At 31.3% G+C, this 22,680-nt stretch overlaps 3 protein-coding genes across 3 annotated transcripts; 2 read left to right on the forward strand and 1 right to left on the reverse strand.

The window, feature by feature from the left end:
- Positions 1-2,270: 2,270 nt before the first annotated feature.
- LOC133310682 (ras-related protein RABA5e-like) lies at positions 2,271-4,206 on the forward strand. The gene is made up of 2 exons (XM_061511643.1): positions 2,271-2,792; positions 3,550-4,206. The coding sequence occupies exons 1-2, from the start codon at positions 2,459-2,461 to the stop codon at positions 3,870-3,872; spliced, it is 657 nt and encodes a 218-aa protein (XP_061367627.1). The 5' UTR covers positions 2,271-2,458; the 3' UTR covers positions 3,873-4,206.
- A 4,004-nt stretch (positions 4,207-8,210) lies between these two features.
- Positions 8,211-9,677, reverse strand: LOC133310699 (pirin-like protein). The gene is made up of 7 exons (XM_061511669.1): positions 9,535-9,677; positions 9,415-9,464; positions 9,275-9,313; positions 9,166-9,194; positions 9,000-9,062; positions 8,813-8,913; positions 8,211-8,694 (listed from the first exon to the last, which is right to left on the reverse strand). The coding sequence occupies exons 1-7, from the start codon at positions 9,648-9,650 to the stop codon at positions 8,211-8,213; spliced, it is 882 nt and encodes a 293-aa protein (XP_061367653.1). The 5' UTR covers positions 9,651-9,677.
- Positions 9,678-18,323: 8,646 nt separating this feature from the next.
- LOC133310680 (inositol transporter 1-like) lies at positions 18,324-21,852 on the forward strand. Its single transcript, XM_061511641.1, has 6 exons — positions 18,324-18,609; positions 18,936-19,006; positions 19,415-19,750; positions 19,926-20,033; positions 20,138-20,323; positions 21,089-21,852. The coding sequence occupies exons 1-6, from the start codon at positions 18,423-18,425 to the stop codon at positions 21,734-21,736; spliced, it is 1,536 nt and encodes a 511-aa protein (XP_061367625.1). The 5' UTR covers positions 18,324-18,422; the 3' UTR covers positions 21,737-21,852.
- The last annotated feature ends 828 nt before the right edge of the window (positions 21,853-22,680 follow it).

The raw sequence follows: 22,680 nt of genomic DNA on the forward strand, positions 1-22,680 counted from the left end.
GAATAAAATTCTTCATTATTATTTGAAAATTTAACCATGGAGCAAAAAATTTTAATAACACTACTAAAGGGATGTATTGGATTAGAATTTAAAAAAAAAAAAATTAGATAAAAATTCTTATAGATTTTAAAAAATTATTTAGAATTGAAGGGACTTTTCTAAAAGACTTTTTTTACGATCAAGATTTCAAAAGATTAGATTTTAAAGGATTTTAATAGAATTTATAATATTTGAAAGAACAATATGGATTTATAATATTTTAAAAAATCATATGAATTTTTAACAAATATTCAAAATTACAAGAATCAATAAAAAATAACAAAGAAATGCAATGAAATTAATAAAAAAAGTAAAACCTAGTATAATTTTTTCAACCAGTCAAACATAATGTAATTTTTAACAAACATTCAAAATTACTAAACAACAGCTCTTCATATATTTAAAGTTATACTAGTCCTCCACGCATTAACATTTTCTCGTTCATGCTCTTAGGTTTGACAAATGGGTTAAAAATTATCTTCTTCATTTGGTATCAAAGCTATGCATATATGATTATAAGACCCAATTTTTTTAATTATTAAAATAATTCTAAATTTGCATATAGAACCTAAAGTCCATGATAAAATTTCAAACGAAATTTTTTGCAATTGATCTTGAAAACCTTGGGGTTTTTGTTCTACGTAATGAGAGTTTTCTATCCATATATCATATGCATATTTTCATTGAATATTCTAGGAAAATTTTGAATTTAAATTTATGGGTTTTATTACATGAAAGTTTATAAAATTTCTCAATTTTTTTTTCAATCGATATATTGAAACCTTAAATTGCTTTGGGGCTTCTGAAAAACAAATTTTTAGTTATCTTTTGACACAAAAATTGTTTGAAATCGTTTCTTATAGTGAAGGAATTTCGTCTATGAATGTATTGTTATGAATATAGGGTTCATATTGTGAAAGTTTTAATCTTTCTTTAAATTGATATTGTTTCCTTGATGTAAAACGAAAATTGGTTTGAGGGTTTAGTTCCCCTGTTATTTTTTTTTCACTATTTTATGTTTATTTAATACAAAAATCACACATTTTGTGCCAAAAAAAGAGTGACCCATAACTTGAAAAATTATTTTTTAAACTTCCAAAATTTCTCAAAAATATGCTGTTTTTTATATAGATTATATTAAAATATCGTTGATTTGTTGTTCCTGAGTTGTTTTGTGATGAAAATCGCTCAAAAATATATTATTTTTGAGTTTTGACGAAGCTCCATGACGGAACCTGAATTCGAGCATGTCAACCTGCCAAAAGAATAAGAAAACACGACAATCAAGAAATTTCAAGAAATCCTAGGATTTAAGGTGAGATTGTGAGAGAGACGTCATATTTATATTTCTTACTAAAAAGTCTCACAAAATTCACACCAATAAAAAATTCATTGAAATCGTTAGATTTTTGTATATCACAAGATTGTTTTCTATTGTTTAAAACCTTGATTGAATACCAACGAATCCTAATTGAATACCACATAATTTTTTTCAATCCATTAAAATCTTAATTGAATACCTATGGATTTTTTTATCAAAAAATAATCCATTAAAATCTTTTAAAATCTCAATCCAATACACCCCTAAGTATATTTATTCTATAGGTTATATTCATTCTTCAGTATTATATTATTCTTTAGATTATATTATTTTTCTGCGACAACTAAACTCAATATTTTAATATATTTTTTAAATTTCTCTCTCTTATAATGTGTTTAGTTGTTGCAAGATAGAGGAATCTAAAAAAATAATAAAATATTGTATTTAGTTATTGCAGTTTCTTTCAGTAATACGAGAATAATAAACTCCTTATATTATACAAAGCTTATTGCATAATGGTTATATCAAGTATAACAAATTAACAATCCATGGTTTGTATATGCAAGACGCGATTAATTACGTACATATATGCAATATTAATCACTTATTTTTTGTCATTAAAACTTAACAAAATTGGAAATTTATAGCAAATATCAACCTATTTGATAATTACCAAATATGAAGAGAAAAGAAAAGAAAAAAAAAATGTGAGATAAATTTTTTGTATATAAAAGAAATAAATTTTATTAATCCTCAAAATGAATTCCTAAACGAGTACAAGTTAGATATTGTGATTTAATTCTGTCATAGACATATCAAATGATTGTGTAGGGTTTAAATTTAAACGAAAAAAGTAATATCAATAGATTTATTATTACTTTTGCGGTGAAATAAAAAAAGTGGCAAAATGGGTAATGAATGCATCAAGTAGCACTAGAGTAGAGGTAGAGGCGCAGTGTGTCTATGCCATTGCCAGGTTGTGCTATCTAATATCTACCTATCTAATCTATAATCACAGCGAAGCTAAGCTGCAAGGCCAGTGTCTCTGTTTTTGAGATTGTTAGGAATTGGAATTGGAATTGGAATCTGAGCATAACAATGTCTGATTCGGAGGATGAGGGAGAAGAGTACCTGTTCAAGGTGGTCATAATCGGGGACTCAGCTGTGGGGAAATCGAACTTGCTGTCTCGCTACGCCCGCAACGAATTCAACTTGCACTCGAAGGCCACCATCGGAGTGGAGTTCCAGACGCAGAGCTTGGAAATCGATTCAAAGGAAGTGAAGGCTCAGATTTGGGATACCGCGGGCCAAGAACGCTTCCGTGCGGTGACCTCTGCCTACTACAGAGGCGCTGTCGGTGCTCTTATTGTCTACGACATTAGCCGCAGGACTACTTTCGACAGCGTCGGTCGCTGGCTCGACGAGCTTAAAAGTAACTCAACAAACTATTCTATATCTATATATCTATATCTAGATCTGATCTCTCTCTCTCTCTCTCATTATGATTATGCTTATGCATTCCTGCATTACTTCAATTGACTTTGTTGAGACTCACATGATCTAATAGGACATGTAGATTAGCTTCGGATCTGTGACCTTTATTTCTTTAACATTGTTTGATTGAAATTAAATTAGTTTCTTTCTTTGAGCATGTTTTGTTTGGCTCATGATCCTGATTCTTCTTTTTCCTTTCTTTCAGTTCATCTGTTTAGTATATATACCTAAGTGTGTTTGTGTTTGTGCTTAGTGCTTGCTTTACTACATACATGCATGTGCCTATTGATTTACAAGGCTGCCTTGTATGCTTACTCTTTCTGTTATCATCTTCACAGATGTTCTAGGACCAATATTAAGTGTGCCTGACAGTTTCATCCATCTTGCCTGCTGATTACACTCTTCTTCTTTTTTCAACTTGTATTGTTGTCTGATTGTGTGCTTGTTTATAAATACCTCCTCACAGTCTGCATTCAAGGATCGAAAGAATGGGGGAAAGAAATAAAACTAAAACTATTAGAGAGAGGAAAGTTATCATATCTTAATTAAGTAACTAGTTATTGATCATAGAGGAGGAGGATTCAACTCCATGTAATTATGAAACTTCACTAAACTCTGCTTTTCCTTATGTAAATTAAAACTTTAATCAACATCAAGTGTTTTGTCTTAAAATTTTTGGAAACTATATAATGCAGCTCATTGTGATACAACTGTTGCAACGATGCTTGTGGGCAACAAATGTGATTTGGACAATATCAGAGCGGTGAGCATAGAGGAAGGCAAAAGCCTTGCAGAAGCAGAAGGTCTGTTTTTCATGGAAACCTCAGCCTTGGACTCCACAAACGTTAATACGGCTTTTGAGATGGTTATTCGAGAGATATACAGCAACGTCAGCAGGAAGGTCCTCAACTCAGACACCTACAAGGCAGAATTATCTGTCGATAGGGTGAGCCTTGTTAATAATGGGTCCGCTGCATCAAAGCAAACCCAAGGCTATTTTTCTTGCTGTTCAATATGACCACAGTTCTCATTTCCAGCTAGCTTTGTATGTTGAATTTGGTTTTCGTTGGCTGATTATTAAATGGGCTGGCTTATTCCTTGGTGGATATGATTTGAAAAGTTCTTCTATTATAGACATATAGTAACAAAAACGTTGTCTTCAATTTTAAGAAAAAAAGGGTTTAATTGTATAATGGGGGGTACAAAGCTTGTAATTGCAGCAGATGAAGTGGTTTATGTCTTGTTTGGTGAAAATGTTTAATGATTTCTCGAATGTTTGATTGTCGAATTCCTTGTCTTTTTTTACTTTTTGGGTTATCTTGTTCTCCTTTCCACTAGTTTCGTTCACGGGAATCGTTCTATGGTTTTCTTGTAGATTTGGGTCAGGAATTGTTCTCCCTCTTTGCTGAATATTGTTTGTTGTTCTCTCAGCTAATCGGGATGAAATACGACTGTGTTTATCGTTTGACTGTTGTTTACCTACGTAGAATACAAGCCCTTGGCTTTTTAGCTATTTTGCCTTGTAAATAGCAATAAAAGTAGGAAAAAACTAGTAATATGTAACATGATATAAAGTTTTTTACCCACTCACCCATTGGTTTCCGCACCAGCATTTTTTACTTTTTGTTTTTATTATGGGTTTTATAAGAGTTATGTTGTAGGAAAAGTGATTGTGTAATGTTATAGAGATTCATTTTGCGTGCCTTAATTTTTTATTTATTTATTTTTTTAAAAAGTGTGGGCCCCACAAAATGTTGTGAGTGTAGGAAAGTTTGTTGTGTTATGTTAAAGGATAAAACAAAAATTCTTTTATTATATGTGTGGGACCCACATATATTTTTGTTTGAGTAGGAAAATCTATATATATTATGTAACATCACATTAGCTTTACCCATAAAAGTAATATGTAATTTTAGCCTTTTAACCTTTTAATGGAGATGTGCCTTAAACTTAATGGCATGAAGTCTCTGCAATATTACATTGAATGCTGGCTTGTGGAGTGCATGTCTTGGGTTGTCACCAGAAGTTGCCTTTAGATCACGAGTTCTTTTGATTTGATGGATATATGTGTCAGGCAACGAGTTCCATCCGATTTCACAAAAGACGCCTATGAAATGGTGCATGAGTGAACCACACGTTTAAAAGCTTTTGGCCGGCAGCTTTTTAATTTAAGAGTAAATACTTTTTTGCTCGTAAGCAAATTTTATGAGGCCTGTTTTAGTCTCTAGTAAATAAAAAGTTCATTGTGATTTATAATAAATTTAAAATGGATTTATTTAGTTAAAATTGTGATTTTTCACAAATTTAAAAAAGACTCATATTAGCCCTTAAAAGTACTAAAATGTCATTTTGAATTTTTTAAGGATCACGATGGACCTTTTTATTTACTAGGACTAAAGTGGGCATCGTAAAATTTGTTAAGAATCAAAAAAGGTATTTACTCTTAATTTAATTGATCAAGTTTTTATGCATGATCTATTCATAATTATCTGATAAACTTAGATAGACATATCAATAATTTTTTCAGCTGGTGTTTAGATACTTGATTTGAGAGTCGACTATTTAGCCAATTTAGTTAACTGATGTTTATTATTATTATTTAAATAAATATACATTTAGATATCTACGTTTAAGAGTGTCATTTATTTAACGGATTGTGCCCGTATTGATTAATTTGAATTTACTATTAGGAATACCACTTTGTAATTAAAGTTTAAAATACTATTTTGTTTACGAATGTCCAATTAAGGGTTCCGCTCTCCCACTACTTGTAGGGTAATGAAGCCTTAAAAGGTAGTAAGTGGCCTAAACTGATTATTATCACTTAGCAGAATAAAATTAATTAAATGCTTGTAAACGGTTCTAATCAAATGTTGATATGAATTTTGAATTTACTATTCATGAGAAAGAACTCTACATCAACGATTGTTTTAGGTAGTCAAGAACTTTAGAAAAGAAGAAGAAATTATAGCAATTTGATTTAATTATGTCAAAAGGCCATAAATTATACCGACTTCATTTTGTTTTTTTGTCATAAGTATGCAATTCTTCCATTTTTATGGGTTCACAATTCCAATATATAATAACAGGCTATATTTATTATATATGAAGATTAAAGTCAGAAAAAACCATTAATTATGAGTAATAGTCTCACAATTTATGCAACATATTTAGTATAATAATCACAGATTTAAAATATTTAAATGTCTAATTTGCTTTCTTTGCATTAATTATTTTATTTTTTTATCATTTGTGCCAACGTATTTTTTTTTTAGTTGCTAAGGCGGGGTAGGGACCTAACGCCTAAACTACAGCTTCCACAACGAAAAAAAGAAAAACCAAATAAATCATCTAACAAAAATATATGCTGTTTATTCTGGTTATCGTTTTAATGAAATACTATGAAATACTATGTTGTTTTAGATTTTCTTAAGTTCTCCCTTTCCTCCTGTTATTTCACTGTGATTAGAATTTTGCAGTTTGTCTAATTAATTTGTATAATTAATTCATCTCCTCAGCAATTGTTGCAGACTTGCAGCTGTTAATTTCTTACTTTTCTCTCTGATTTTCTTTAACTCATAGATATGTTATTATTGTATACAAACCTTCTTAAGTGGCAGCGTATGATAGGAATTCAATAGATTAAATGAAAAAATAGATTGAACCTAATTCTCTAATTAACAATCAGATTGTAATATAATAAAACTATAGTCTCCTTAAAAAAAGCATAAAAAAAAAAATCTAGTCTTCTTACTCAAAACAATTATCTTATTTAATATTTGTAGAATCGAAGTGTAAATACTAACTAACAAATTAACAATCAAACTAATTATAATTTCTATTTTAGTGTATCGGAATGTTAATAGTCATTTGATTCTTTCACGTAATAATAACTATTAAGTATCTCGTGCATTACACTCGTATTTTAAATCTAAATTATAAATTATAAAAAAAATGTAAAAAATATTTAAAATGATAAAAATACATATATAATTTTTTTGTTGGGATGAAGAGCTATATATGCCCAAGCCAAAAATGATAATTAATTCAAGTATAATTATGAAAATATAAATTAAAATTACAATGAATACATGGATAATTAATTCGTTTGCCATTTTTATACACGATAATAATAAAAAAAAAAGTTATCACGAAACATTATCGTCAAAAGCTGTGGCTTCGTCACTGTGCCACAGTTGGGATCAACTCTAGAGCAGTTTAATAAGAAAATACAAAAATTCTGAGATAGTGGAGGAAGTACCTTAGCTAGCACCCAATTACACAATTGTGAACCTGCCAACCCATCCCTATCATAATTTCCAATCCACACAACACGCAAACATAATACTATATTTTTTTTCAAAAAAAATTATAAATTAAGTAATAAGGTAAATCATAACAACCATTATAAATTAAATAACTTTTATTGCATGATTTATAAGTTTTATTAATCAATATGTAACATTGGACATTTTATTTTTTCCATTTTAAAAAAATACTGTATCTCTTAGATGGACTTCAAAACTTTTCCATGCCAATAAAATCTCAAAGCAAACCAACCTTAAAGAAATTTATTTATTTTTTACAAGTAATTATGAAAATTTTAGGTCGCGGTTATGAATAAGTGATTCGGTTCGGAACTAGTTCGGGTCGACCCTCTTTTTGAATATTACAGGAATCGAACTTGTAACTTAATACACACTACACACACCCAACACCACTAGGCTAATCCTAGTGGTGCAGGTCGACCCTCTTTTGAAAAGAAAAAAATTAAATTTTTTTTATAAAAATCAATTTGATTCGATTTGAAAACGGTTCGATTCGGTTCAAAATGATTCGGTTCTTAAACTGATTCTAAAAACCGGTTCGGTTCATGAATTGATTCTTTAAAAACTGATTCGGTTCATGAACTGATTTTTAAAAACCGATTATTTTAAAGTTCAGTTCGGTTCGGTTCATGATTCAGTTTAGTTTTTTTTAGTTTTTTTTAGTTATTTTACACATTCTTACTTCTTTCCATCTTAATTTTCTAACTAACATCATTCCACCAACACCAAAAGATTTGAAGAAAGTAAGAAATCTATTGAAAATGAACCGAGGGGAGAAAGTGAATAAGTGACAGCAAAAAAAAGACACGATAAGCTGACCCATGATGACTTCAGCAACAACCTATAGTTGGCCCGGCAACAATTTAGAACTTCTAGAAGCTTTTGGTACATTGAAATAGAATAATAGAATAAGAAATATCTCTTTTCAGTTCCTACTACTTTGATAGCTTTGCTTTGACATTGAAAGCACCCTTTTTTTTTTTTTTTTTTTTTTTTTTTGCATTTCACTATCAGATACAGAAAAGAAACTATTGAGACCTCCAATATTTCTTCATCTCAAAGCCATTCTTGCCATATTGATAGTCTTCAATAGTTTTCTCAATTTCAGACTGTGTATTCATCACAAAAGGCCCATACTGAGCCACTGGTTCGTTAATTGGCTGTCCTCCAATCAGCACAAACCTCAAAGGGTTCGAAGAGTTATTCCACACACTGAGGCCATCACCTTGACCCAAAACCAGGACATGGTGTGCTATATTTGGTGACGAGCTCGGAGACCCAAACACTCCTTCCCCTTCAATTACATAAACAAAGGAATTCCATGACTCTTGAATACTCTGATGCAACACAGCTCCTGGCATCATTGAGAAATCAAGGAACATGGATGGAGTTCGTGTGTACACAGGAGAACGCACTCCCATTGCTTCTCCTGCTATCACTCTCACTTCAACCCCATCTTTTTCTGCTCCCGGTATGTTCTCACTGGGAAGTTCTTGATAATTAGGTTCAATCCTGATTCAAAAGTCCAACAAATTAAAAAATAAAATATAATGTCAAATAGTCATCAAATCAAACATGGCAATTAGATTAGAAAATCTTTGGTTAATGGGATAAGATATATATATATTACATTTTGTCATTGGATGATAAATTGATCCAAAGCTGCAATCCCTTGTTGCTTGCTTCTGCTGGCATTTCAGAGTGAATTATTCCTCTGCCTGCGGTCATCCACTGCACATGATGATGTAACAGTAGTCCAATTAAGCAAATATAATTTTTGTATCACTTATTATTATCATTAAAATTAATGTTCATACCTGAACATCCCCAGTTCTTATTGTACCCTTGTGTCCAGCAAAATCTTGGTGAGTTATGCCTCCCTGAAATCCCAAAATAAAAAAAGGTAAATTAAATGTTTTAGCCAATTTGGCAATTACAATCAAATGTGTTCAAGATTAAATAAAGGTAACTAACTAAGTATACCTCTAGCATGTAGGTCACGGTCTCAAAACCTGCAAAAGAGATGCAAATCAATAAATATATAAGGAAACAAAAATAATAACGAAAGAGAGAAGGAGGACAATGAAAAAACCTCTGTGTGGATGATCAGGAAATCCTCCAGGAGGAGATACTGCAAAGTCAAACACGCAACCTCGTCTTAAAATACTATATATATTTATTTAAGTGTTGTGTAACAACAAAACGGGGTCAACAACCAATAATAAGGTGTACCTGAGAAGTGATCCAGCATTAGAAAGGGATCCAAGTTCTTCAACTCGCTTCTGAGAATCACATATCAAATCAATCCATAAAATATAAAAAGAGGAGTTTGGATGCAAAATAGAAAAATACCTTCCAATGCCTCTCCTGACAACTGCTCCATCCCCTTCGTGCTGAGATCTGGCCAAAACCTTCTTGACAACCAATCTGGGTGTGTTGAAAGCAGGGGAAATATCTGATTCTGACATGATATTTCTCAGAGACGAAAGAGATCGTGGGGTATTACTATTACTATTACTATTACTATTAGTGAACCTCCAATTGAGCAGTGAAAGGTGCTTCTTTATAGCTCTCATATATTATTCCTGTGTTTATGTGAACACTGGTGTTAGACATACATGTACTTATATAGGTATCATTATTCGTTGAGAAATAACTAAGAATGCGGAAAGGGAAGATGGCTTAGTTGGAAGTTGGATTGGAGGCGTGGGGAAATATGGGATGGGCCCCACCCCTTCTCCATTCAACATGACATCAACCTCTTGTCATCATGATGAGTGCCACCAATCTCATCACGTGTGTCCTTTTTTGTAATTTCTCATACCCCTTTTGGGAGTTCACAATATTACAAGGGAATGGGTTATTTTATTTATGCTAGGAATAAGTTATTTTACCCACTATTTTTTTTTGTCTATTTTTATTTATCACTTTAAAGTATCATTATATCAGAATCTTAATATATTTTTTTTATTTTTTTTTGAGATTCTGATCTAACAGTATTAAAAAATAATAAATAAAGATAAATAGAAAAAATAATAAGTAGAATAATCTATCTATTTGTTAGAATATATTACGAGTGCAGGCTGCGGAGTTCATATATATAATTTTTAGTTTAGCATAAAATAAAATAAAAAACAAATTGTAAGGGTTGGTACCATTGTAGAAAGTAGGAACGAATCAATCTTGCCAACTGCATGTTTGGTATTCATTTGATAATCATCATTAATCACGGATTCTTCGGAGTTAACAATTCTATAGTATACATATTTGGTTGTTTCAAGATTCGTATTCACTACAAATGCGCTGGACATGAGCCAAAAACCACTAACGATATTAGTCGATTACATAGTCAGAGGAGAAGCCAATATTACAATAACCTAACAACAGACTCTAAATCCATAAAACGTCACCAAAAATTAGGGAACAATGTGCAGCTTCAGTACTATAGAGTCAATATGTTTCACTGTGAGAAGAAGACCGATCAAAATAAAACTCGTAATTCCGGATTTGAACTCAATTCGCTAATGTATGATAAACCAAAATGGTTAGAAATGTGGTCATAGCTTGGTAAATTCGACATGGTTCTAGACTTTTAAATGAATTTGGTTTCAATCAATTAGGATGGGAAATGACAAAGTTATTAATATTTTAAGGAACTTAGGGTTGCTAAATTACCCATAATCTCATTTGGCCTTAATGTCTTTTACTTTCTTCATCAGAAGCATTGCTCATGCCTCTCGGCATCATATGGTTATTACACGCTGCTTGTGAAACAGCGTGGCGTATCGCATGAAAATGTCTCATCTTCGTATACACAGCACACGTGGAGGTTTTGGAGATCAACTGCTCCCAAACACCATTTTCACTATTTCCAATGCTTCATGGTCACATCACACTAAGGTAATTTATGGTGGTTCTTAACATTGAACAATTTCTTGTTGAACATAAAGCCTAAAAACCGAGACAACGATGCTTTTGCCATTTGTTTTGGTCAAATATTTATCGGATTGTCATGTTAAATTTTATTTATCAAAATGTCACATCACCAATATACAATGAGATTACGAGGCACCATGTCAACAAGTTTAATGTCACGTAATCTTCCTATACTGTGTAGCGAGATTACGTGACAGAGCCTAATTCGCTGCATTATGCAGCATTTTATGTGGTGCTAGTAACAATTTGACATGTGGATTGAGAGGATCAATAAAAAAATTAATATTTATCTAATATTAAATTGTCTTTATCATTTTTCCGTGTATACTCCACTCCATTGTCTTTATTGTGCAGTATAATTTTCAAAAAGAAAACAATAAATAAATCAACATTTATTAGATATTAAATCGTCTTTATCGTTTTCTTATGAATACACCATCTAGACACTCTTTCGTCTTTATTGTGTATTATATTTTCCAAAATAAATAAATAATAAATCAGCATTTATTGGATATTAAATTATTTTTATCGTTAGCTTACCAATTTTTTTTTTGTTTTTATCGTTTTTTCATGAGCATTTCATCGTCTTTGTTACGTATTATTTTTTTTTAAAGAAAACAAAAAAAATCAGCATTTATTGGACATTAATTCGTCTTTATCATTTTCTCATGGACACTCCATCTTCTTTATTGTGTATTATATTTTCCAAAAAAAAAAAACAAATAAGCATTTATTGGACATTAATTCATCTTTATCGTTTTCCCATGGATACTCCATTGTCTTAATTGTATATTATATTTTTCAAATAGGAAAAAAAAAATCAACATTTATTCGTCCTCTTAATCCACGTGTCAAATTGTTATCGACGACACATAAAACGCTTCACAATGTAGCGAATTAGGCCCTGCCACGTAATCTCGCTAAACAGTGCAGCGAGATTACGTGGCTTAAACTTGCTGACATGGTTCTATGTAATCTCGTTGCATAGTGTAGCAAGTTTGATGACATGACATTTTGACAAAAATAAATTCTAATATAGCAATCTGGTAAATTTGTGCCAAAAAGGTGATAAAATGGTCGTTGTCCCCCTAAAATCCCATGGGAGGTCAGTCATATTTCAAATCTCTCGACCTGGCAAATTCATTTCAATGAGTGTCCAAAGTTAAAAATATATGAGTGTGAATCTTAAATTTCATGGATAAATATTTAGTACATATTTAAACGGGCACCAAAATTTTTTATCATCTTTACAACCAACCTAATCACCATTGATTTTCATTAATCTAACGGTTATAATTTATTGAATTTATTGAGAATTAATAATTAATTAATAAATATTGCGATCCAATAATTTTCAATATATTACAACCTTTAGATTGACGGAAATCAACAGTGATTAGGTTAGTTGTAAAAGTGATAAACTTTTTTGGTGGTAAGTATATCCTTCCCCTATATTTAAATCAATTTATCTTGCTTTAAGAAAATTTTGTAGTGAAAATATTTCAATGATAATATTTAGTTAAAAATGTTGAATATAATTTTCATAAAATGTAAGAGAAAACCTCGTATTTACAATTTGATTATTATTTTATTTTATTTAGTTATTGAAATAGTTACATGTACTTTTTAATTTTGTATGCATAATTTAAATGAAAAGATATCATAAAATTCATTAATTTTTTAAGACATTTTTTTTATAATTATTATTCTTTTTAATTCTACAAAAGATTTTTCTATTTAAATTTCTTAAAGATATTATATACTAACCAAAATCTTTATGCACTATTTTATGTTATATTTAAAAAATCGTTAATGCGTCTCGTGTTAATATTACTAATATAAACAAAATAGTCATTAATGAAAGATATATAAATTAAATCAATTATAATATTATTGAAGTACTCTTTTTTTAAGAAAGGACCCACAATAGAGGTAAGAGTAAGACATAAAAAGCTCACAAGAAGACCATGGGGAGGCGTAAAAATGCCATAAAAAATGGGATATTGTAGGATTTGAAATCATATGCTTTCATTGCATTTCTCACAACTCTCTTAATAAAATTGTCTTGTCACTAAAAATTGAAAAATGAAAAAGGGATGAAAAGTAAAATATATATATATATATATAAAAGTCAAAAATTAGAAAAAGAAATTTATATTAAAGAAATTTAAAGTTCAAAAATTTATTATGTAACAAGAATAATGAAAATAATTTTATAATAAATGCACAAAGAATTTCCCCATTTTTCATTTACTTACAATCCTTAGCCACACTCATATTTGTACATTCTTCTCTCCCCATAGTGCCTCGTACGGACGGGACGACGAAGGAAAACTCTATAGTTGCTTCTCTCTGGATCAAACGAGAATAACTATTATTAGGCATGTGAAGCCCCATGCCAACTGAACGTTGGGTCAATCCAACTAAATCTGGCTGGCCCAACAGTTGAACCTAAGCGAAAGATGAAGGATTAAGAGTAACCTCTCTTGCTTCTAATGCAAGTCGATAACTTCTTTTCCCCCTAATGATGCCTTGGACCCACCTGAGGGGACTCATCACATCTCATCTTAAATGTGCTTCAATAGATATTAATAAATTTAAAAAATATCCCAAATAACTTTGATTTGATCAAATATATTTACATTTACAGTTAAGAACATTTTATCACAAAAATAAGGGGTATGTTTTTCTCTTACAATAGGAGAAAAATAACTCTTACAACCAACACAATAAAAAGTCATGCCACCTTTTTTCTTTTCTTTTCAATTAAGTGAATTCCACGGGATTTTGAATTAGCAGGAGAGGTGTTAGTTTCTCCAAGGAGAAATATCTTTAAAAAAAATAATTACATGATAATGTCTTTGAAAACACGCAATCTTCTTTGTCCTACAATTCCCTACTATTATTCTTTTATTTTTACTACACCTCTTAGTTTACCACTTCTTATGACTCCACCAATTTTCTAATGTAAGAATTTGTTTTACAAACAATTTCCCTCTTTGCATTCTTTTACGACTTTCATAATTTCGTATTAAAAATAATTCCTCCTCATATCTTGTAAATTTTCATATTTTTATTTTTATTATGTATTTTTTATATATATTATTTATTTTGAATCGATCACATAATCTCAATTCATTGGGCCAGTTTTTATGGCTCATTTAAGGGTTTAGATCATTACATCCTTAAAATGAGACAAATATTATCTCACCATACCGAATCTTACTCTCAAAGCACACACACCTCATGAACTAAGTGAGAATGTTTGTCTCACCACTAGTGGGCCTACAAGAATAGAATGGTTATGACTCTTATTATTAAGGAATTTTCTCCACTTATAAATACTTTTCATTGCTGGTACACCTTTTGCACAATCATTCTCATTGTTGTTACTGTGTCTTAATATAGTCACAAAGTTATCGTGCTTATCACATTCTCCTTGATTCTCAACCTTCACCCGAGACCTAATTGGGGTGACGCTCCTGTGGAGCTTAAATCTATACATCTGACTCACTATATCATTATTATATTGACATACTACATCCATTGAGGAAATCATATCAATTTCTACCAACTTATAAATAAAATAAAGAAATTATGACAGTCTATTATTTTAATATAAACTTTAAATATTTAAATATCACCCTACTTTTGTTTTAGAAATATTTCATTCGTTTATCTAGGCCGGTGGCAAATGGTGATGGTGATGGCGATAATTAGTTATAGCGTTGAATCTCATGTTCTCATGGAAGCATGAAGGAGATATCTTAATTATTAACTGTTTAGTATTAAACATTCATAACCTAATTAGTATATCGTAACATAATTAAATGAATACGAATATAAAAATAAATCAAATATAGAATATCCTATATTTATTAATTATTTGATATAAGATAACAATTTGAAGATAAGGATTAATAGTTAATAGGATAGATTATGTTTCGAAAGAAAACAAGAGAGCTCTATCCAAAAAAGAAAACAAGAGAGGTTATTTTTGGGACAATAATTTCCCATTTTTTCCTTTTAAATTTTAACCACTCTGTTATGATAGCGTATCACGCAACGAGTATGATCAAATGAGCCACTATTGGCTTGGCAAACAATTGATAAGAGCAAAGTATGATAATCAATTTTATCCACCAAATGAGTCCTGAAAATTTATAATGTGACAAAACTATTATTCATTGTACGCGAGAATACGGTGTTAAATGATTTGAGTTCATTTTTCCTTCAGGGAAACTCATGAAAAAACAAAACAAAATAAAGTGAGTAATATAGCGGGCAACAGTGTGAGTCGCTATTGGTAGGCCTAGGGTTCGTTGTCTTTATTTCTCTTCACACGCGGAAATTGATCCTCTTATGTTACAACTGAAGAGAACAAAACAATTCCCCAAACAGAAAAAAGAGAACAAAACAAAATCTTTCTGTTCCATTCCATCCTATTTTATTTTGTTTGCACAAAAAACGCTATTATAATAGCTACCAAAAAAAAAAAAAAAAATCAATTATAGCCATGTTATGTATAATTATGAGTAGAGGTTTGACTTGTTCCGAAACTAACCTAATATTTTGGTCATCAATTTTTGTTTAATTTGCAACAACACATGATGTAATGCAAACTCGTTATAAAGATGCATTAAATTTATTTATGATATCCTATCGATTGCTTTGAAGTTTGAACTGAACCGCGTTATTGTTCTATGGCAAGGCTATGGCGTTAGTTGTAAATTGAAAACGAAACCCGTGACCGTTTTCAAAAGTAAAACAAAGTGAGCTTTCCACGTTACTTGATTTTGGGCCATAAATTTCTTTTTTTGGTAAACAGAGCCATAAATTAATTTGGCTTAGTTAACGTATACCGAATGATAACTATTATGAAGTTTGTTTGATTTGAAATTTGAAAACTTAACGGTGATCATTTTGTCGCTTTTGAACAAAAAAATTATCAGACCACTGCGTCACAGTAAATTTCTCAAAATTTGACATGTGGCATTTTTGGTTCTGACGTGGCATATTTCGCTACACTGTGTAGCGAATTACTTGCATGCATAATTCGCTACACTGTGTAGCAAATTATGCCCCGTGGCATTTTGACAAAATTTAATGTTGGCGTGGCATTCTGATAAAATTAAAACAGGAAATTTGTCCAAACGTGACATTTTGGTCACTGTCGCAAACTTTCTTTTCTTAACATACTTTATTTTCAGGAAAAAGTATTTTTCGGAAATAAAATTATGGGTTTTTTTTTTTCTGATGTTACTTTAGATAACTTTATCTAATGTTCATCAAAACGACGTCGTTTTGGGACGGAAATTATGGTAATTTTATAATTTTAATTTATTTCAGGGTTATAATAGTCTTTATCACTCTAATTTTTTTAATTTTTCAACCCAAAACGACGTCGTTTCGATGAACATTAGATAAAGTTATCTAAAGTAACATCGGAAACTTTTTTCCCTAAAATTATTTAGTGAATTCAAAGCAACTTCGTTTTGAGTTATAAGATTAAAAAATATAATAATAAAGACTAAAATAATCTTACAATATATTATAATTATAAAAATACCTTAATTTTCGTTCTAAAATGACATCATTTTAAGCTCATTGAAGATAACTTATCTCCATTAACGAGAAAAATATACTTTACCCTTATTTTAAAGAATTTATTATTTTTCGTGGTATACGAGATAACTTATAGAGTAAATATCTTTTGGGTCTCTAACAAAAAATACGGTACCCATTTTAGTCCCTTACAAAAAAAAAATTAGTCTCGAGATCCCTGACAAATTCAAAGTGGACCCATTTTAGTCCTTTTGAGGGACTAATATGGGTCTTTTTTGAATTTGTGAGGGACCACAATTTCAACTAAATGGTTCCATTTTGAATTTGTCAAGGACCTCGAGACTACTTTTTTTTTGTAAGGGACTAAAATAGGTACCGTGTTTTTTGTTAGGGACCAAAAATGACATTTACTCTAACTTATATATACATGAAAATTGATAGGATTTTTTTTCATTTTTTTCCCTCACATGATTTCATATACTTTAATATGTGTATAAAAAATAAATTTATTGACTTACTAAAAAAATTTATCTCCTAAAAACATACGCTGTTAAAATAATTAAAAAAAAGGAAAAAACATGCGTTTTGGATTAAATTTTTTTTTTTTAATTTTAGGAAAAAAATTAAAAAAGAATAATTATTTTTCATAAAAGAAAAAAACCTGAAAGGAACAGAACAAATCAAACACGCTATTAAATATTAATACACTAATCGGACTCCGAGTGGTTCTTTTTGTTGGGGGGACCCACCTTTCGATTATTTTAGGGAGCAGACTGAGCAGTCATCATCGAAGATTTTCTAGCCCATGTGCTAATGAGATGATGTGTCCTCTCTTCTGCGTATGTAAGCCCTACACCTGTGTCTTTCACGTTTGCAAGCAACTTTATCAGGCTCCATCTGCGACTACAAAACTCCATACGATATAATTGGTCATAAAGCTATATTCTTATTAAATTATCAACTTTCCCATTCCTGGCCTCCTCTTTTTTTTTTTTTTTTTTTTTTTAAATTCTTTATATATATTAAGTTTTTTTATGCCAGCTTATGAATTTTCAATACATTATCAGAAAGGTTTTGGAAAAAGTCGTGGTATCCTGTTTCAACAAAACATAATTCGATACAGGAGAAGAGAAGACAAGAAAGCAAAGATATATCCTATATTCATAAAAGTTAGGGAGGGGAAGTTTGCTTTTGTTGTAGCAAACAAAAACCGCAATTATTGTAAATGTCAAGGAAAAATACATCCAAAACGAATAATCATTTATTTGATCTGATTTTATATCGTAAGACTAAGACGTGAATTTAATAATTATTGTAAATAAAAAATAATATAATTATTTGTAGTGTAATTATTCTTATGATATATTATGGGTAGGTGAGAGCAAACGTGTTTTGTTCATACACCAATAATATAAAAAGAGAGAAAACAAAAAATATAATATAAAAATGTTACAATAATAATTAAAATAAAAATAAAAAGGAAATTTGGAAGATAAGATAAAATGAGGTAATTGAGGGGGGGTATAGAGAAAGGACAAAACATAAAATAATAATGAAGATACGACAGGTAAGTGGTGGTGGTGGTAGTGCCAGCTGGCAATGAAACGGAAGGAAAATATAAAAAAGAAAAAATAGGGAGAGGAGAGGAGAGATTGGGCGTAGAAATTTCAATTTCAATTTCAATTTGATTTGATTTGCGAAGGGAAGGGAAGGAAGGAAGGAAGTGTTGGATTGGATGAATGAGTGAAACTGTAAAAGTGGAGTCTCGGGACGGAAGGATGACGATCACTATGCAGTCGACGCCGGGAAGCTCAGGGTACTTAGATTTGTATCCTGAGCGTAAGATGTCCTTCTTCAAGAATCCTTACATTCTCGGTCTCGCTGCTGTCGCTGGCATCGGTGGTCTCCTCTTTGGCTACGACACTGGTTTCTTCTTCTATTCCTTCTTCTTCTTTTTATTAATCAATACCAATTCCTCACCTCACTTCACTTCACATCACACACACTACTTTATTTAATTCATCTCTTTTCTAGGTTCCCTAACTGGACTATGTTCATCAAACTACTTCCGCTTGTAAATAATTCTCAAGTTACTTCAATTCCTGATTCTGCCTTCTTCCATGTTAAATACCCATCTTTTAGATCATAGCGTCTCATATTAACTTGCTCTGTTTTGGACATCGTTTCCTCCTAATCTCTTAACTTTTTCTGTCTCTCGCTGATGCTATTTTTTCTTATTCATATTCTCATAGGTGTCATATCAGGAGCCCTTCTATATATTAAAGATGATTTCGAAGAAGTTAGAAACAGTAGTTTTCTACAGGTACAATCCTTTTTCTTCTCTTTCAATTTTGACTTCATATGTTTTGTTATTATTATTATCTGCTTCTGTTTCTCAGTCTGCGAATTTCATTATTATCTTTTGGATGTTCTTTTTCAACTGGATTGTTATCATTATGCTTGCAAAATTATTTTATTTCTCAACATTAGCATCTATTATGCCCGAAGCTGTCTGTGTGTTGTATGATGTGTGTCTGTTTTCCTAGTGAGTGTAGAACTGACTGCTACAAGAGAATTAGAGAATAGAGATCCATAACTGCAACTGTCTAATTGAATTGGAGGAGACTGGTTAATTAAAAAAATTTCTTTCCAATTCCAAGAAAGAAAAGAATAGAGTAGTGTTTACTTATTCTTTCTCATTGGATCATTCTAATCACTCTTGAGTTTCCAGGAAACAATTGTCAGCATGGCAATTGCTGGTGCCATTGTTGGAGCAGCAGTAGGTGGTTGGATTAACGATGCTTATGGACGAAAGAAGGCCACACTCTTGGCTGATGTGATCTTTGCTCTCGGAGCGATTCTCATGGCTGCTGCACCGGATCCTTATGTTCTCATAGTGGGACGTCTTTTGGTTGGTTTGGGTGTCGGCGTAGCTTCTGTTACTGCTCCTGTGTATATTGCAGAAGCATCGCCATCTGAAATAAGGGGGTCATTAGTGAGCACAAATGTGCTCATGATAACTGGTGGACAGTTTATTTCCTATCTTGTGAACCTTGCTTTTACAGGGGTTAGTATTCCATGCTCTGCTGTTCAATTGGGTGTTGTCAATATCTTCTGTTAATGAAAAGAATATAGGATATAGTTTTCCATTTCACTTGTTGACCCGCCAAAGTTATGAAGATGTCCTTATTCTATCCATATGTTTGCTTTTGGGTATATTATTTCTCTAATCAATTGAGCAGGTTCCTGGGACATGGCGATGGATGCTTGGTGTTTCAGGCGTGCCAGCAATTGTTCAGTTTATTCTCATGTTCTTCCTGCCTGAATCCCCAAGATGGCTTTTTATAAAGGTACAAAATTGCCTTATTGCTCTTATCAAGAATTATGTCCGAGATGTTACACTTGAAAGCTACTTGTTTATGAAGCCATCTTAAAATTTTATCTTTGTGTACAGAATAGGAAAAATGAAGCTGTTGATGTGCTTTCCAAGATCTATGACTTATCTCGCTTAGAGGACGAAGTTGATTTCCTAACTGCTCAATCAGAGCAAGAGCGCCAAAGAAGGAGCAAAATCAAATTCTGGCATGTTTTTAAATCAAAAGAAATCATGCTGGCATTCCTTGTTGGAGGCGGACTTCTGGTAATAAAATGTTTACAAAGAGACTGTTCTTCCAAAACATAACTTTCTCATGGTGAAAGGACCTTTGTAAATGCTTTTTGCTGTCAGTAGGTTAACTAGAATAATTTTGCTTTACTAAACATATTTATGAGTTATTGCAGAGTTGAAATGCCACTTAGGGGAAATCATAGGCTCGCTCAAAATTTTTAGGCTTGTTCTAAAACAGAAGTTTATACTTGAAAGCTATAAGTCATATGAGCATGGCTTGCTTACATAACTATAGATGATAGCATATGCTACTAGCCCCATGAAACTTAAGTTGGCATCTTGTGTGAAAATACCTTAGGGTTGTTAGTTTTATAAATTTGAAAATTTAGCACTGAATTTGTAATGTTCAGCACTCAATTTGAAAATCATTATGTTTGAAACATTTCATTTTAAGAGCTGAAATTGTATTGAAAAGAAACTATGAGCATTTAACATGACAAAAAGCTGTGTTAAAAATGCTACTGCTAAATACATTCATTGATCTCTCACGTGCTGAATGTTTTCACTACTTTTTACTCAATTTCATCTTAGCATGTATTAAATAAACACCATTAAATTAAATCTTTTCATTTCAGCTTTGAATTGAGTTTTCAGACCAGCTTTCAATTAAATCTTTTCATACTTTTTACTGGCAGTTGAACACGTTTCAGAATTAGGTTCTGTATTTGAATATAAATGACATCAGTTTATGTTAGTGAAATGTGTTCTTATAGCATCCAATGGTTTATGGTTGTGCAGTTTTTTCAGCAGTTTACAGGTATAAACACAGTGATGTATTACAGCCCAACTATTGTCCAAATGGCTGGCTTCGAGGCTAATCAGTTGGCTCTTCTACTGTCCCTCATAGTTGCCGGCATGAATGCTGCCGGAACAATTCTAGGCATTTACCTAATCGACTTTGCAGGGCGGAAAAAATTGGCCCTTTCTAGCTTAGGAGGAGTAATTGCATCCCTGATCATCTTGTCCGTGGCATTTTATAAGAAATCATCATCTTCGGATGAATTGTATGGATGGCTTGCAATTATAGGCTTAGCATTGTATATTGGTTTTTTCTCGCCAGGAATGGGGCCTGTACCGTGGACTGTGAACTCAGAGATATATCCCGAAGAATATCGAGGTATCTGTGGGGGCATGTCAGCTACTGTGTGTTGGATTTCGAATTTGATTGTTTCAGAGTCCTTTCTTTCAATTGCTGATAGTATAGGGGTTGCTTCTACTTTCTTGATTCTTGCTGTTATAGCTGTGGTTGCATTTCTATTTGTGCTTCTGTATGTTCCTGAAACCAAAGGATTGACATTTGATGAAGTGGAAGTAATATGGAGGGAGAGAGCTTGGGGCAAGAACCCAAACACACACAACCTTCTTGAGCACGGAAGTCAATCCTAGGGTGCCAGCCTGTTGGCTTTATTTGATACATCATCACGTTGCATATCTAAAGTACATTCCATGTATGCATCTTATGACTTTATATTATATTTTATATATATATATATATATTCACATGTCGGATTTGGTTAACGTTGACTTGCCTAATAGTTTCACATTTATAAATTGCGGGTTGGAAACTGAGGCTTGCGAGGCTTTATAGACCATTGTTAAAATCGTATAGGTTATTTTAACTTTCGTTCTTAATTTTTTAGAGTTCCACTTTTTAAGTAAATGGTCATTTAGCTCTCGATATGTGAACGTTATAGTATTTATATTTGACATCAGTTTTAATCCACAGATATTATAACTTTTTAATATATGCATCTAATAATAAAATATTATATTATTTAATAAGTTTGACCATTTAATTAATTATCTGAGGTGGATTATATGATAACATATTATTGCATGCAAGTAAGCGTAAATCTTTTTTAACCCTATTAGCGTATAAAAATCAAATTTTGATTTCAAATTGTTGGATTGGAGGTAACCGCTTTGTCATGATTGTTGGATCCTAACTTCGAATTTTACTTTTGTTCATTTTCAAATATTTATTGTAATAATAGTAATAATTAGTCGACAGTGACATAAAATTCGTAAGATGGGCTTTCTCCGTCAGGAAATATTTTTTATTTAATATGTGCATTTGGATATAATTTTTCCCCAAAAAAAAAAAAATCAAAATTAATTTAAAAAATAATAATCTAACTTTGTCTCAACTTCATTTTAATCACTTTCGCCCCACCCCCACCATTACATTACAATATATATATATATATATATATATATATATATATATATATAAAAGTAATTTTGTATATAAAAAGTATTTGTTAATTATAATATTCAAATAATTTTTATATATTCTATTCAAATATAAAATAATTTTAAATTTTTAAAAA

The sequence above is a fragment of the Gastrolobium bilobum genome, unplaced genomic scaffold (assembly GCF_033153095.1).
Source record: "Gastrolobium bilobum isolate Gb01-03AN ecotype WA unplaced genomic scaffold, APGP_CSIRO_Gbil_v1 utg11324, whole genome shotgun sequence".
Taxonomy (NCBI): domain Eukaryota; kingdom Viridiplantae; phylum Streptophyta; class Magnoliopsida; order Fabales; family Fabaceae; genus Gastrolobium; species Gastrolobium bilobum.